We start from the raw sequence: 17,690 nt of genomic DNA, 5'->3' as shown, positions 1-17,690 counted from the left end.
AAATCCCACTCAAAATGATGATGGCAGCAGCAGAAGCTGAACAACACTCAGGCATGAACATGGCGTGATGGTCCCTGTTTTGGGTTATGTCAGGCTCACTAAGTTTGTTTTCAAGAACATGTGCCAGATACCCAAGCCTGGATAGTTTTTCACCCAGACTTTTAAAAAGAAATGGTCTCAAGGATTGAGATTTCATGAAGGTGACTCATGAAATCTACTCATTGAGGACATGCTGACGTGAAATTGGCATTTCCGATTGATTGTTTAATGAGTGGCAGTAGGGCACACAATCCCTAATATGTTTATCTTGTGTTATTGTCTTTGTTTATGCCGAGGGGCTGGTAGTTAACTGGCATTGCTCTCAGATCATCGGTGCCAGTGTCCATGCGGCGAGATGCAGCTGCTGTCTTGGTTGGTATTAGGAAAGTGGTTTTGGCCTGGCTGATCCCTTGACAGGCCCTTGGGGGGCCCCCAGCTCTCTGTGGATCACGTGTTGAGAGCACACACACACGTGCACACATGTGTACACGTAGGTATTCTCGCAGTATTTTCAATAGAAGACTGAAAATGAACTGAAGTTACTCAAGATGTGATTGTATGGAAGTGCCATAATTTAACTAATGATGAGAGTTCTGCAGCTATTTTGAGATACGCTGGAATGAAAGATGTCATTCTTTTGGTAGTTCAGTTTTGGGGTTGCATTTCTGCTCCTCCATATGTGCACATGTTCCACTCACCTCCCCAAACCATCTGTGCTAGTTCCCCATCTGCCTCTGCCATCCTTCACCACCACCCCCGGTCCCCCACCCACCCCGGTCCTGGTAACCATTATATTCATTCACTTAGTTCAAGATTTAGGCCTGCATATTTTTTTTTGTTGTTGTTTATACTCCACAGGTGAGTAATACCAGTTCAGTATCTTTCACTTAACACAGTCACCTGGAAGTCCATCTGTGTTGTCCCAAAAGACACTATTTCATCTTTATTTTTTTTTTTGAATTTTTTTTTAAGATTTATTTATTTATGCAAGAACCGGGGTACAGGCCAGATGTGTGGGAGGGTGAGAGGATTCACCAGAGACAGAGCAGACAACAGAACAGGCAGACTGACTGAACTACACTGCTGAGGAGAGCAGCAGGCAAGACAGGAGAGGTCTGCTGAGCCATATGGATTGCTCCCTGGCTGGCCGGGGATCAAACTCGTGCTGCAGAGGCTGTGGATTGCTTCATAGTGCGGTGCTTAGCCCATTGTGCCATCAGGGAGGCCCTGCTTCATCTTTTTTTTTTTTTTTTTTTTAAAAGATTTATTTATTTATTTATATAAGCACTGGGTACAGTCAGAAGCATGGGAGGGTGAGAGAATTCACCAGAACCAGAGCAGGGAACAGAACAGGCAGACTGACAAAATACACTGCTGAGGGGAGCAGCGGGCACGGCAGGAGAGGTCTGCGTGCCATGTGGGTCCCTTGCCGGTGGCGGGGGATTGAACTGGCGCTGCAGAGGCTGCGGGCAGCTTTGCAGCCCAGCGCTCAACCGCTGCGCCACCTTGGAGGCCCCCTATTTCATCTTTTTTTAAACAGCTGTGTTAGTATTCCATTGAGTATTTCTTTCTCCATTTGTCTGTTGAAAGGCACTTAGGTTGCTTCCTCAGCTTGGTAGCTGTGGACTGTGCTGCTATGAACATCGGTGCATTTCCAGCTTTTTGTATTAGTATTCACATTTAGGAAAAATACCTAATAGAGGAAAATTCCATGCCATTTTCCATCGAGGTTGTACCAACTTACATTTCCGCCTACAAAGGATGAGCATTCCTTTTTCACCACAACCTCCCAACATGTTATTTCCATTCTTTTTAATGTGGGCCATTCTCACAGGAGTGAGGTGCTATCTGATTGTGGTTTTGATTTGCATTTCCCTTATCACTGATGTTGAACAGTTTTCCTTATGTCTGCAGGCCGTCTGAGTGTCTTTAAACAAGTGTCTGTGTGGATCTCTTGCCCATCTTTTTAAATTGGGTTGTCTGTTTTTTGTTATTCTTGTTGGACTGTACATATCTTGGAAATTAGCCCCTTGTCAGATGTGTCATGTGCAAGTATTTTTTCCCATTCTGTAGGCTGCCTCTTCACGATCCACTAAGACATAGAAAATAAGCGTTGCACCGTGGTGTTTGGGAAGATGGCACGTGTGTTCAGTAGACCCACGCACATTTTTGTATAATGCTTGTGACCTCTGAGGGCAAAGGGGAGGGTATTTTTATTTTCTGCCTTATACGTTCTGGACTGTGGATTTCACACGTTACCTTGATGGTGGACGTACCCCACCTGGCCTCTTAAACATTGAACTTGTCTCTAGGTAGAAGGGAATGCTTTCTAAATTGGTTGAGGTGCTTACCTATTGTCTATTGCTAATGAATGATCTTCAGTTTTTTCCACATCCTTGCATATCACAGTGTGAAAGGTTCTTATTAATCTTAATAAATAAGTAATTTATCTCTTTCAATAAATGGTACAGTCCATTTGTAATACTTGATAATGGCAGTGACCCCTGCAGGCACAGCTGTATCGTGTGGAGGGAACTGGCTCATCATCTGTCTTTTCAGGTGAGCTTATATTTTCACGTGGAAACTTGAGGTGCGAAAGGGTTGACATGTCCGTGCTGTCAGCAGGCACTTGCTCTTCCAGGGCGCAGTGGCCAGGCCCGCAGCACTCGTCAACGCCCCCACGTGGGCTCCCCACTCTCTGCTACAGGTCCCCTGGCCTCTCAGACTCCTCATGTCTCCTTTTCTAAGACGTTCTCTGCTGAGTTAGTTGTTTTCCCTTCTAGTTCGACATCTCACCTACAGCACTTAACTCATTTCTCTCCAGTTTTTAAGATTTTGCAAAATTTTTAAATTTACAGAAGAATACCCCAAGCACAGCATAGTGGATCCTGACACACCTTTTGCACAAGTTCACCAATTGTTAATGTTTTCCCAGGTTTTCTCCCTGAACCATTTGAGAGTAAGCCAGACACTGACATCTCCCTGCGTCCCACCTTCCTGTCAGCACACTGCGTCTCCTTCACGGGGTCTTTGTCGACCCAGTGACTCATGTCTTGCAGCTCTGAAGGGGAGATGTTTAGGTTGTCTGAGACTTGGGGTTGGGCCTTCGGCTTGTTTCTATAAAATCTCCCAGTGCTGTTGGGGGCCTTTCACGACAGCGATATCTCTAAAGACCACACTGCAGGTTTCAGTGGCTTTTACTATGTAGGCCTGTTTTCTCATGATTTGAGTCATTGTTTTGTTTGCTTTATGTCTCTCGATGTGCCGATTTCCTGTGAAACAGAGAAAAGCAGCTCCTGACAGCCAAGGGCGATCTGGCGGGCACCTCTCCGCTGCCCTTGTGTCCTTTCGCGTTGGCTGGGTCTTTGTGGCTGGGTCTTGTTCTGTTGAAAAGGCCACTCTGTCCTCAGACTGGGACAATAACAAGAGCACTTCGTGGTTAAGTCTGAACACAGAGAAAGCCTGAGCGAGTGCCGGTCCCAGAAATGAGCCAGTGTGTCTCCTCCTGGCTCCCCAGAGACCAGCCTCAGTCAGCCACAGCCTCAGACTCTCTTTGTGCTCGTTGCCTCAGTTAGATTCATCAGAATGAGAGTCAGAGTTGGATGGGGGTGATAGATCATCATCTTTCCCCACTTGGACAGCATCTGGACCAGGGTGCACACCCCACTTCTCTGAAGTTTCTCCACAGCGCCCCATGCAGACCGGCTCCTCAGGCTGTCCCTTCTCACACCCTTGTAGTGAACCCTGGCTTCTCAGGACCCCAGCTTTCCTAGCTGCAGAGTGACCCCACTGGCTCACTGGGTGCTCTGCTGGTGCTGTTGACTGGAAGGAATCTGCACCTGAGAGGTCGGGCTGCCCCCTTTTCACTTGGATGAATCTTTGATAGAATTAAGAGTCATTAAGCTTTTCTTATTGGTTTTTCACCGGTCACGTGTAACCTTTAGGTCCATATAATCAGTGCGTGATCATTGACACATCTGCATTTTTCAACCGTCATGAAGATGACGGTCTAGGAGTTGGTCTGGACAATGGAAAATGCAAAGGCAGCTGTTAATCAGACTGTTTCCAGGGACTTGCCAGATTAGCTAGAATGCTTGAATTTCAGCAGCTTCCTGCCTGCCTGTGACTACCAGGTGCCTTGCCTTTTCTTCCTCCTAATAAACCTGTCTGCTTAAAATGTTAAAAAAAAGAATGTTTGAACTATACCTCCCTCTCCTCTACCAATCCCCTCGCCCAACTTTTAATTGTTGGAGTTGGGGCTTGGGTGGCTTACATGTAATGTACATACAGCCACCAGGTGTTGTCTGTCCTCAGGGTTACTGTTGAATCTTGCTACTTTTAAATTAATTTCAAAATTCTGTGACTATTATATGTATTAGGGTCTGTAGTTATTATTGCACTGCGTTCATCTCTGTGGATGCCAGCCTGGGTTTGGTGGGTGTTAGTTACTCTGAACTATCTGAGGAACAAAAATTGGCATGTTCTTTGATATCTGTTCTGATGGCAGGACTCATTAGAACTGAACTTCTTAATGCGGAAGTTTTATGTCGGGGCGTGCACCTTTCTGGAAAGTTTCCACGCATCTCTGCTTGCCCAAGGTTAGTGAATGGAAATGCGTACTTATGGAAGATGTACTTTTGACAAATTAATTTTGTTTAGAATAAGATATGCTTATTGCTTGTAAATTTTAGTCTCACTCAATGGGGAGTTGGGATTTTGGTCTAGCTTTATGAGAGGTGGGATCAGTCACTGATGACTAGAATTGAAACTCCCAAGGTTTAGTGTATTTGTTTCAGCTGGTAAATGAGATTTAAGGGGCTCGTCCAGTGTCTACATGTCTTCCATGAGAGATTTCTCTAGTTAATGCGTCGAGAGATGGTGCCAGGTCACCTTGTGCTGTCAGAAGTGTGTGCACTTTCTGTTTTTTTTTTTAATAATTTTTTTTTTTTATATAGAGGCATGTTTTCTTTCTTTCTTTCTTTATTTGTTTGTTTTTTTACATGCACTAGGTTCAGTCAGAAGCGCGGGAGGGTGAGAGAATTCACCAGAGCCAGAGCGGAGAGCAGAGCAGGCAGAGGGACTGAAGTACACTGCTGAGGGGAGCAGCGGGCGGCAGGAGAGGTCTGCGCGCCATGTGGGACCCTTCTCCGGTGGCCGGGGAGCAGCCGGGGATCGAACCGGCGCCGCAGAGGCCGCGGGCAGCTTCGCAACCCAGCGCTCAACCGCTGCGCCACCGGGGAGGCCCCGTGTGCACTTTCTGTTTTAAGATGATAGGTGTTCACAAAATTACTACTATTCACGAGCACTGGTATTTGCTCTTTTGTTTAAAGAATTCGTATATTGGACAATAATCATAAGCACCACTGCATACTTAATTTCTAATTTAGTTAAGAGGAATAATGGACATTTAGCTGTCAGTTAAACCTGTTTTTCTCCAGCGCATTTTCCCTAGATTGAATAACTTCTGTTGTGTTCAGGCCAGGGAATTTGCTGTGTAGTTGGGGCTTTTGGAAGCTTGTTTCCAGAGAATATTTTTGCTCGGCCAGCAGTCATTTTAGATGTGATTTTTTTTTTTTAAATTATGAGACCTGAGTTTAATTCAGTTATTGCATATGACTGGGAGATGATAGAAAAATAGATTTAGCATAATGGATTAAAGTAGGCTTGGTTACTTGTGACAAAACTTAAAACCGTTTGAAGCTGATCTTTGTCACAACTTCAGCTCTGGAGGCAGCGCAGGTGGTGCCGCTTTGCAGTGCTCTGAAATCCAGGTTCCCAGCCTCCCGCCTCCCTGGGGCCTCCAGTCCTTCTGAAAGGGACAGGGTTATATCAGCTGTCTCACAAGGGTCTGGGAAGCTGCAGTATGACTTTTATTAAGTTATTAGGCAGAACTTAGTCTGCATCTATATGTAACTGCAAGGCCAGCTGGAGATTATAACCTTCCCCACCCCTACCCCATGGGACTGATTTTACTAAGGAAGATAGTGAGGGTAGGTATTGGGGTGGCCTGTTCCATGGTGAATAGAGCAGTTTACTGGAGGATCCTCTAACTGGCCTCTACTCGCTTGCTGCCTCAGGCCCTGGACTCTTGAGGATGCTTATAAGTCCCAGACCCTTCTCCTAGAAAAATGTATCTGTGTACCTCTGCATGGAATTTTGTAGGAATGTTGTCTCTGAAACCCATCTATTGAGACTAGCATTTGGCATGTGGGCCTTCTATCAAGATTTCCTGTTAGTGAGAGATAGCTCTTCTAGGAGAGAATGTCCCACAGTAAGATAGTTTGTTTCTTTTCTTTTTTTAAAGATTTATTTATCTATAGAACTGGAGTGTAGGCCGAGGTGCAGGGATGAGAGGGTTCACTAGAGACAGAGTGGGGAGCAGAACAGCCTGAAATTGAAATCCACTGCTGAGGGGAGCAGCAGGGAGACAGGAGGGGTCTGCCATGCCATGTGGGTCAGCTCCCTGGCTGGGGATAGAACTCAGGCCTAGGGGTGACAGTGCTGAAACTTAACCCCTAGGCCACCAGGAGGTCGAAGACAGTTCCTCCCTCCCTCTCGCCCTCCCTCCTTTCTCTCCTCCCTCCCCCCCTCTCCTCTCCCTCCCCCATTCCCTCCTCTCCCTCCCCTCTCTTCCCTCCCTCCCTTCCCTTCCTTCCTTTCCTTTCCTTCCTTTGATTTATTTATTTATGCACACAAGAACTGGGGTCTAGGCCAGAGGTCCAAGGGGTGAGAGGATTCACCAGAGAGAGAGAGTGGGGAACAGAACAGGCAAATTGACAGAAGTACACTGCTGAGGGGAGCAATGGGTGAGACAGGAGAGGTCTACTGTGCCATGTGGGTTGCTTCCTTGCTGGCCTGGGATTAAACTCATGCTGCAGAGGCTGAGGATAGCTTCATAGTGCTGTGCTTACCCTCTTGTGCCACCAAGGAGGCCCTGACAGTTACTTTCTTTAGAAAGTTTTTCTAAGTTTTCAGTGTTTACATATTGTCAACCAGAGTTTGCTAGCATGTTCTTTGTGCCAGATCCCATGATGGTGCCTGTGGATCAGAGGCACCCTGGATGGCTGCACGTGGCGGGCGTGGGCCTAGGAGCCTTACCTGCAAGGTTCATTTTCTCCATTTACCTGTGAGGTGATCCTGTGCCTGAGATTGTACAGGTAGCCGGTGGCAGAGTGGTGAGCTGAGGGAATGTAGTAGTTCCATTTCAGAGTCTTGCCTTGGCTGATAGGATAAGGAATCTCTCTGCGCCTGTTTTCTGTTAACATTTTGCAAAGCTACTCACACTGTTGATGTGATGATGTGCCTCTTCTGGCCTTGTGTTTTGTTAAAGCTGCATGGCAGCCAGCGTGCTCCATGGCATGTGACAGATGCCAACAGGCTATCTGATTGGAGGCAGAGTGGCCCTATTTGAAAATGTCTTCTCAGCGTTCAGATTGCAACATTTAAAAAATCTGTGACACCACCTTTCGATCACCTTGTAAAGCAGAGCTCCCTGGCACTCTGTGTGTGCTTTTTCTCACACGCAAGCTGTCATGTTCCCTGACAGCATCACACTCGGAGTGGGGCTTAAAAGCTTTCTGCTTCAAGCTGAGGTTTTTGACCCCGTCGATATACAGATGTTCTCATAATTTTCTCCTTTTAGCTCCTTTATAAATCAAAAAGAGTAAAAAGGAAAATTATATGAGTAATTACAGCATTAAATGACTATAGAAAACCATTCGAGTTCTTTTTATAATTCTCTTTTCAGCTTTAGTTTTAAATCACCAGATTCTTAAATGGGAAGTTTCTTGCAATGACAGGCCCGAAATGATGTCAGCACCACTGATTTCTCAGTTGACACCCCTGCTGCTTGTTTTAGCAGAAACTTTCTTTCCTGGCCTGCTGATTTCCATTGTGGGGAGTGGATAGCCTTCAGAAGACAGAACAGCAGACGGGCACCCTTAGGCCACTGCTGCTTTGCAGCTAGTGAACAGAAATTTGGGAGTCTGAGCCTTCTTCCCTTAAGTGTTGTTTCTTGATTCCAGGGCGATTTGATGAAGGTGTCATTGAGGAGAGGAGACAGTGTGCTGAGGACCTGCTCCAGTTCTCTGCCAATATTCCTGCTCTTTACAGCAGTAAACAGCTTGAGGAGTTTTTCAAGGTTTGGTTGTCTTTCTGAACTCCATCGTGTCACGTGAAATACCTTTGTTTCCTAATTTGTAGTAAAGCAAGATGTAACTGTTCTTATTTTTTAAACAGGGTATGTTGCTCACTTTAGGATTTCATTACTCAGGAGAACTAGGAGGAATTAGCTGAAGAGAAACGCCTGTGGCATATCTTCTATTTTTAGTGTGGAGCTGTATAAAGGTTTTGATCCACAGGTTTTGAAAAATGGATGCAAAGGACACTCTGTCATAGCTGAAATACATTAAAAACTTAAGTATCAGGAAGCTCTAGTACGTTCTCTTTTTGAGGTGTCTTTGAGAGGCAGACTTCTCTTTGGGATCTAAGCCACAAGAAGTCCATATTAAATGTGCTGTAATTATATTACTTTGTGTAAAGATGGGACAAAAATAGTCACTGGAGCTTTAGACATAAGCTTGTACAAACCTATGACCCCCAACACATTGGAGGGTAGTGTTTGAAATTTCTTGACATGTAAGGTCTTTATTCTGAGTTCTTTATCATCTTTAATAATAATCTAATGTATTTTGAACTGAACCTGTACAGATTATTCCTTGATACCAGTTTTTTTAAAGATTCATTTATACATACAAGAACTGGGGTACAGGCCAGAGGATGCGGGGGGTGAGAGGATTCACCAGAGACAGAGTGGGAACAGAACAGGCAGACTGACTGAAATCCACTGCTGAGGGGAGCAGCAGGGAGACAGGAGAGGTCTGCTGCACCATGTGGGTTGCTCCCTGGCTGCAGATAGCTTCACAGCTCAACTGTCTGTGCCACCAGGGAGGCCCCAGTTAGTTATTCTTTATGAGTTTTTATCCATTGGCTATTAATGGGGGATACATATTCCTATTAAAAGAGAGTTGTAAGAAAAAATGTGATAAATTATATTAAATTTTAAGTACAACATCAATCCTATATGAGGAATAGTAGATGTTCCTAGTAGATATTATTATTATTATTATTATTGGGATTATTTGAAATCCTTAAAGAACAATTGTTGTAATTAAAATTCCATTTATTTTCTATATAATGAGTGAATATTCTCTGTCATTAAATATCTGTTATTCAAAAAGTAATTTATCATGTATAATAGACATCTGAAGAGGTGTCTACCTATACCCCAAACTCATATACAGTCTTTCAAAGCAACATTTTCTCAATAAAAATAATGTGATTTTTTAAAATGTCATTATATGAAAATAATGCTTTTAGTAATGATAATAGTAATAATCAAAATAATGTTATCCATTCATCCTAGACTAAGCTACCATCCAAAGGACAATGATAGTTTAAACTATGGAAGTCAGTATAGTAATTTAATTTTTATATGTGGCCAGATTGAATGGGTTAGGGTCAGAAAAGAGAGACAATCCCAGAATTGTTCTCTAGAACAATTCTAGAGAACATTTTCTCTTTGTGTCTATGTCTCTCAGAACTTTAAATCTAACAGATTACCTTCCCCTCTTTACTGTGATTTACCAGATTCATCTCTTAAATTATCATTATGGTTGTCTTAAATGTTTAAATAAGAACTTACCAATCTTTTAAAAACTAATGGTCAAATATAAGTGGCCTGAAAGATCAAAAATCGAGAGTGTTGTTTTAAAACCAGATGGCTGACCTCCAGCCCAGTGCCAGCATTTACACCTGTGGGACTTTGGCAAGCTTTATTACTGCCTCTGAACCCTGGAGTCCTTCTCTGTAAAGCAGGGCTAAAAATAGTATAATGTTATGGAGTTTAGAGTTGTAGAATATATTATATATACCATATTATATCTATTCTGTATTAATAAATGCCAAACCAGGTAAATCTCTGTAATACTATATATGCATACAAAGGTATATATATATAATACTGTATATAGCAAATCTATTTATATTTTTCTTTATAAGAAGATAGACACAAAGCTATAAGCTGGACTATGTCACTGAAAATATGCCAAATATGTTAAATACGCTCTTTGACATAAAAATTATTTTGTGCTGAAAACAAAGCAGCAAACCCAGAAGAAACTGCTCTTTTCCTGCCTAATTTCAGGATATAAATTCTTTTTCTTGATACCAGTGTTTTTGACTACCACAGTATTCCTATTGTTATTTAATCTTCTAAAAATAAATTAGGTGATTATGCCATAATTTATTTCTCTTTAATCAAAAATCAACATATTTGTAGACCAGAAAGTTCTTAAATTGTATGACCAGCAAGGAATGTGAGAGGTGGGAGTTTTAATTTTCCTAATGCTAGTGAGTCTTCACAAGGAATTTATTTTTATGATCTACTGTAGTTCACTGAAGAGTTATCTTTTGAAAGGTATTACAGACTTGTGACCTAGAGTAATAGAAATAGTAATGGAAAAGTTGGTAGTAAAAGTCCTGATTTTTGTTGGTTAAATTTTCATTTTTCTGTCAACAAGGCTGAGATCATGAATTTGGCTTCTCCTGTCACCTAACACAAACCTGTGGAGAAAGGCCACCCTAGACCCACATAGTACCTGGCTGTCTTGTGTGTTCAGGCATTTCTATGTGGTGGTGAGTCTGTGGCTGTAGAGGAAGGCAGGCAACATTATTAAGCGAGACTGTCGCTCTGTAGACATCATGAAAGGTGGTCTTGCAGGTGAACACATGCCACAGGTTTGGAAAAACTAGTCTGGGGAGACAGGTCAAATTGTAGGCTTCAAATTTGGGTCAGCGTCAACTCTTTTTTTTTTTTTTTAAAGATTTATTTATTTATACAAGAACTGGGGTATAGGCCCGAGGCACGGGAGGGTGAGAGAATTCACCAGAGACAAAGCAGGGAACAGAACAAGCAGATGGACTGAAGACACTGCTGAGGAGAGCAGCAGATGAGACAGGGGAGGTCTGCCACGCCATGTGGTTATCTTCCTGGCTGGCCCGGAATCGAACTGGCATGGCAGAGGCTGCGGACAGCTTCATAGCACTACACTTAACCCACTGATCCACCGGGGAAGCCTCAGAGTCAACTCTTCTGTTTCCTTGGGAGTTGAGCATTTTTGAGTATACCTGCTGTTAGATACTTGTTTTACACATTGTAAAATGAGAGACCAAAGAAGAGGAGGCAATGATTGGACAGTTTAGGAATCGTGGAAATCTAAACTGTTGAATCTCAATAGTTTAGCTAATCTTGGAAAATAGCTCGGAAAATAGCTTGAACAGTACACTGGGTGGGAGAAGGATACTGATTTGGAGGTAGTAGAACATAATAGTCTCTTTAAATGGCGTTGAAATGTCTTCTTGGATCAAGAAGATGTACACAATGAGCCCAAAGATTTAAAAAAAAGTACATATACACAATGGAATACTATTCAGCAATCAAAAACGATAAACTCATGCCATTTGTAGCATCAGGGATGGAGCTAGAAGGAATCATACTCAGTGAAATGTCAGGAGGAAAAAGAAAAATATTGATGGTTTCACTTATAGGAGGAATACAGGGGAACCGATCAAGATGTCAACAAAAAAAGACAAAAACAACAGGCAAACTATAGACCTGAGACATACCACATGGGACAGGGGGAAGGAGAGGAGTTAAAACAGGAGGGACGAGCACAAGAGACTATGGTGATGGACATGGACAATGTGGTGGTGGGAATTTTATGAGGATTACACCTGAGGGGAGAAATCAAACATTGTAAAAAAATGAACAATGATGTAAAAAAATTAATTAAAAAACAGTATTATCTTTCAGGGTTACTTAGTGCAAGCAACTTGATCAAAAGTCTTAAGAATGCCTGCACATTTTCTTAAGAGTTGATATGGGTGTTGTTTAAAGAATGACTTTGTCTACACTAAATCCAAGGTAGACCTGTCACTGGCAGCAGATCTAAGTTGTAAGCAGTGCCGGCAGACCTTAGGGAAATCAGAACTCAGAGTTGTCTTAGTAATTACCGCAAATTTCCGCAGCGTGAAATGGCAGTAATCGAAGGACCAGCGCATTAGCCAATTTTTTTTTTGTAGAAAAATTGAGATATAAGCTGAGATTTGAATATTTTAATGGACTAGATATAAATTCTTGCTTCCAAAGAGAATAATAATTTTGAAAGTTTAAGTTCACTTCAGGCACGTAAAAATTGGTAACCTCAGAGGCACCATCTCTCATTTCTCTTGAGAGATAAACTGGAAGCCTGTTAGGGAGGTGGTGGTTGAGTTCTGTGTGCTGGTGTAGGAGTGGCGCAGGGTTCTTATGGTTCTTTCTGGGCTTTGCGGTCCTGGAAGTAATTTGGCACATAGACCTGCCCTTGGAAGGTAGGAGGGAAGATAGGAGGGAAGATGGTAAGGGGTGGCTGATCCTTGTTTTGATTAGTTACAGGTCTTTAAGTTATGAGCCCTTTGGGCATTCAGTCCATAAAGACCCAGCCACAACCATCCACACCAACCACCCACACCCCTCACCTGGTAATCATGGCCTCTGCTAGAGTTACAATGGTGGTCACACAGTGAGATCAACTTTATTAACAGTATGTCTCTTTAATGAAAACATCTGAAATTTATTTCATTTTACCTACATTGTATCTAAATGGTTCTCAAAGGTACACCTGAGATGCTGTGTTATAATGTTGAAGTTTTAAATTTGATACAGTTGCATGAAGGATACTGAACCCTGTTCTAAACTGGTGAGGGTTTCCCCCTGCATTTTTAATAAAATGAATACTTTAGGTAGATTTAGAGTAAACAAAAACCCAGATATTATAAACATGGTAATATTCCTATTGAATTTTTAAAATAATAGACTATTCTAAGAAAGTTTAGGTTTACAGAAAAATTGTTCAGAAAATAGAGTTTCCCTGTGTTACCGCCATCTCCCCCCAGGGCATCTTTATTCAGGCCTTGCCTGCTGTGGTACATTTGTTATCATCGCAGAGTCAATATAGATTTTTCAAAAGCAATTATAACCTAGTTTAATAACTGAAGAGTTTCTGCAGTCCTTAACTACATGTTCAGTTGAGTTAATTTGTTCACTTGTTACTGATTTTTAAAACACACCTTTTGACAGTGAAACATGGTCGTTACCGTCTCTTTAGGGCGGAGTCATCCATGATGGTTCTGAGCTGATCGGTCCTGCTGAAGGGTGCTCGGATTCCCTCCTTGATAGCGTTGCTGAGTGCAGCGCAGAAGGTAAGAGATGTGATTTTTTTCATTTAGTGGTTTTGATTACAGAAGATGAAATCATATCTGCGTTGCAAAAAATAGAGGAATTTGATAATATGCTAAGGCTTTTTTCCTTCATTTCTTTTACTGATTCTGGGTACATGGTATTGGGTTGATTCCTCACACTTAACTGACAACTTTGCCTTTTCAGTGATTGAGAACATGACTTGTCTTACAATAGCATCTTGGCTTTGGTGACCTGTGGTAGAGGGAGTCTTCAGGTTGGGTGTCGCCTAGTGCAGGAATGCCTGGCTGGAGGGGACTAGCAGCATCTGACGTGTTGGACAGTTAATTCCAAGAATAGCTTCAAAGGTTATCATATATCCAGAAAGAAGGAACCTAAAATTCTAGAGTCTTGATGTTCTATAATGATGTGTATTCTAACCCAAAGTGATCATTGTACCTCTAGTCACTTGAATTCAAGAATGATTAATTTCTTGATGCAGTTCCTCTTTTATGGCATTGTTGATTTTCTGTGAAGATGTGAAACACTTAAATCTGGTTTTTAGTAGTTTTCTTCCAGGGAAAATTTTAGAAAAAAGACCAAAAAAAAAAAAAAAAAAAGGCAAAAAATCCTACCACCACCACCAGATTTGCAGACGGGTGGGGAGGGTTCTAACAATAGCTGTGTTCGAGGTGCCTGAGGCCTAGTTTATATGAAGGTGAAGTAACAGACGGACAACACCTCTGGGTCTTTCTTGGCTGGGTTTAGGGTATAGGAGGGCGTGTTGCGACTCACAGGACGGTAGTGTGGCGGCAGTGATCCCCTGAGGTACACCACCACCCGCATGCTGACACTGTCTCATGCAGAAAACTCAGGGCTTGATGTGGCAGGAGCAGCAGTCGTCATCCTTTGTGTAGACTGATGTACTTGTAGCTTACTTACTTTTTGGTGCCGCGGCATTGAGAAGAAAAGCTTCGATTTGCTCTTCTACCTTGTCAGAAACCCCTGTGACTCAGAAGCACAGTCCAGACTCTCACCCACTGCTCCCTGTGCTGTGTAGGCCCAGGTTCCATCCTGAGTCAGCTGAGGTCCTAGAAGAACATCTTTGGCAGTAATTTTAAATTAAATTTAATTTTGTGTGTGTGTGGGGGGAGAGGGCTATATACCCTGGTGCCTGTTTTTATTCTGAGAGCTTTGCTAGGCTTTGGAAAATTTAATCCAAGTTTGGGAATTCCAGGATGATTCTATTTCTAGAACTAATTTCTTGGAAGATAACTTTTCTGGGATAAGCTTGATATAGCTGTTGTCTCTGAGATTCCTACTCTTGAGAAAGAGGTGTATTTTTCCATCTGTAAAATGTACTGTTTCTGTGACATCCTATGGCAGGCAAGGAGGACAGTCATGCTGCTTGTTGGAAAGTATTCATGAGGAGTGCGGGCTTGGGACATGCAGACCTTTTCTCAGGTTCTGATACGGGCACAGAAGTTGCATGCTTTGGGCATGGTTACAGCTTTTGCTGTCCAGGGTCAGCGTCAGTGAGAAGATGGAGTCTCAGGAGATCAGTGTGGTTTAAGGAGAGTATGGCTGGAGCAGTTCGGAGCTCTTGTCCTTGCCATGGCCTTGGAGAGAAGTGAAGGAGCATGGTTATTAAGAATGAGTTTCTTGGCCTGGTTTTCTCAGGTAGGGTGGGCTGTGCAGGGTAGCCGGGCAGCTGGGTGACCGTTAAAGGAGAGAGGAGCTAAAGCCAGGAACTTCTTGTTCATGCTGGAACCTTCTGAGACCCAGAGAGTCTGCCACTTACCACTTACTTAGTTGACAAGCATGAGTGGGGCCCTGGCACCTGTGGGCTACCACAACTAAAATGGTTGTCTTCGAGTTTACTGTTGAAATTCCAAAAGGGCGGCCTTTCCTTGGAAGAATTTCTCTCGGGAATATGCTTTATGAGAGGAGCTGGGGGATGGTATTTTTGTTGAAAGCACATGAAAAGTCTTATGCATACCTAAAAGTGAGACTGACCTTTTATCCTTTCAGTGCACAGTCTAGTCTTCGACCCAATTCCTGTTTCTAAAACACACCAGCATGCAGGGAGGAAAAAAAGCTTGGTACTGGAACTGCTGGGCCAATTAGTCCTGCTAAAGTACACCTTGTTGACAAACACAGATCACAGTGTCGGACAGCTTGCAAATTCATTGCTATTTTAGAGGGGAAGTGACTTTTAAACATGTGATTGTCTGGTGTGCTCGACAAAGGGAATATTCACACCAAAAGGTGTGCGAACCTGAGAGATAGCCAGGGAGGCATCTTGTAGTGCAGGAGCAGGGGAGTGGCAGCCAGGCAGACCCACTGCTAGACAGTGAAGCAGGGGCTGGAGAGCGTGGCTGCAGTGCCTGTGCTTGGGGTTTAGAGCCAAAATGCTAGGAGGTGATTCTCGCCTGCCCAGCTCCTCTGAGCATTTTCAATGGTGTTTTGAAGGGGGATCCATTTGTCATACCTGAATTTGTTTGCCAGTGGAAAGAGCCAGAGGGGCAGATCTTAATACAGTCTGGGGTTTCAAGGTCTTTCATATGAGTGTGAATGACACGGCAGGTGTATCACTTCTCAGAGAACAGATGTAGAGGCTAAGTGATCATTATTTTTGTTAGCACCATAAAAACGCAATCAGAGGCCTTAATTTACCTTGAAATGAAAGTTTTTGTGAGGAAAACATCAAGAGTTGAATTTGGGGTCTTATTTTTCTCTTTAAAGAGTGGGGGAGTGGGGAGGGGAAGTAGCAGGCAGGACCCCAGCTGGTTGACCCAGCACTCCTGGTTCCAGGATGGAGGAGAAAGGGGGTTGACTTCCAGTGCTGGTACCTCTGTTCTGGTCCCCTGAGCCCTCACAGCACTTAAGATGGGCCAGGCTTTTTAAAAAATTTATGTAATTTTATAGTATAATGGGGTCAAGGAAACCCTTTAAGGTGCCCTAAAATCAGTAATTTGGTGATATACTGGTAAGTATTTTATCTAACCTGAAATTGAAAATTATAAAGGTATTCAGTGGGTTTTTAGATAAAGTTAATGTTTGATGTTTTAAAAATGCAGCGATGGTTATTTCCTTAGGGAATTTGAAGGAAATTAGACTATTTTTTCAAAGATGAACAATTTCATTGACAACACCTCATTTCCATTATAAGCGTCTATCTTGTTGCTGGATTACATGTAGCTGTCAAGTCATTGTGACAGCGGTGGAAACATGGCCAATCGCATGTGGAAATTGAGCTTCTTGCCGTGTTTCTCATCTGTCGGCCTGTTGGAAGGATGTAGGTTGCTGTATTCCATGCCGACCTTGAAGCTGGGGCCTTTGATGTTACCATAGTCTCATCTGGTAACTTGTGTCATTTCCTCTTCCCACACTTGACTTGCTTTGCAGTTTTGGCAGCGACGTTTTCCAGGTGTGTGTGGCTAGAAAGGGAGTAAGTCATGTAGATCTTAAAAGTGAACATTCTTAGATAGCTGCTAGAGTAGTGGAATCTGTTTTATTTATTTTTTTGCCTGTATTATGCACATTTTGAGCTCCCTGACTGCTCTAACAATTACAGAAAAGCTCTATTAAGCTGTCTTGAACTGGCCATTTTAATGGGATGTGCATTCGAGGACAGTACCTATTGCTGAAATCACTTTTCAGTCTATAATTTGTGTGTTTATTCTATGGCAGGGTAGTAAGTCCTCCCATTATGTATATTAGCATAAAGAATATAATTAAATTGTTAAATTGAATGATATTGATTATATTTAAAGCATTGGGGTAATTGAAAAGGTGTAGTTATTTAAGCCTTAAAAAATTCTGTTTCAAAATACCATTTTATTTTTTTTTCCTTTTCATTTGGTGGACCAAGTTGACACCAGGAGATAGGGCCTCTGAAAAAAGGACTTTCTTTCAGTTGTTAATAACCTGAATCTGTTCTAAAGTCCGTGTGTCACATGACAAACCACCAAGTCTGGTTAAAGTAATTAGAATTTAAAAAAGTAGAAGTTAGTAAAAATGTCCACTAGGTGTCAGCATAAGAACTCCAAATGTTGTTCTGGGATTATTTGAGGCTCTCCTGTACTGTATTGGAGTATGTTTATTCACTTGGAAGCTCTTTTTTTTTTTTTTCTTTTGTGTACTTACCTACTTAACTTTCATTCACTGTCCCTTATTTAGTTGCCTTCTCTTTGGTTGGGGAGTGTAAAATAAACAGTAAAAAAAGAACAGGTCATTTCTCTCAGGCAAAAATAAAAAAGGCTGCATCGTGTGTGTGTGTGTGTGTGTGTGAGTGTGTGTGTGTGAGTGAGTGTGCGTGTGTGCATGAGCATAAAACAAATGGCACAGATTGTAAGTACTGACTCGTAAAACT

The 17,690-nt window shown here is 42.5% G+C and overlaps 1 protein-coding gene across 4 annotated transcripts in view; it reads left to right on the top strand.

Annotated features, from left to right (window-relative positions):
- RPS6KC1 (ribosomal protein S6 kinase C1) overlaps positions 1 to 17,690 on the top strand; it is a gene marked incomplete at both ends in the record, with an annotated part of 126,033 nt that overhangs the window by 21,510 nt on the left and 86,833 nt on the right. For all 4 annotated transcript variants that reach the window (XM_084244842.1, XM_084244844.1, XM_084244843.1 and 1 more), the window contains 2 exons: positions 8,064 to 8,179; positions 13,245 to 13,338. In XM_084244842.1, coding sequence (XP_084100968.1) covers positions 8,064 to 8,179; positions 13,245 to 13,338 — 210 coding nt within the window. The remainder of the gene's footprint in view (positions 1 to 8,063; positions 8,180 to 13,244; positions 13,339 to 17,690) is intronic.

The sequence above is a fragment of the Talpa europaea genome (assembly GCF_964194135.1).
Source record: "Talpa europaea genome assembly, chromosome: 10".
NCBI classification, from domain to species: domain Eukaryota; kingdom Metazoa; phylum Chordata; class Mammalia; order Eulipotyphla; family Talpidae; genus Talpa; species Talpa europaea.
Note: the sequence above shows the minus strand (reverse complement) of the source record. Positions and strands in the feature narration are given on the sequence as shown.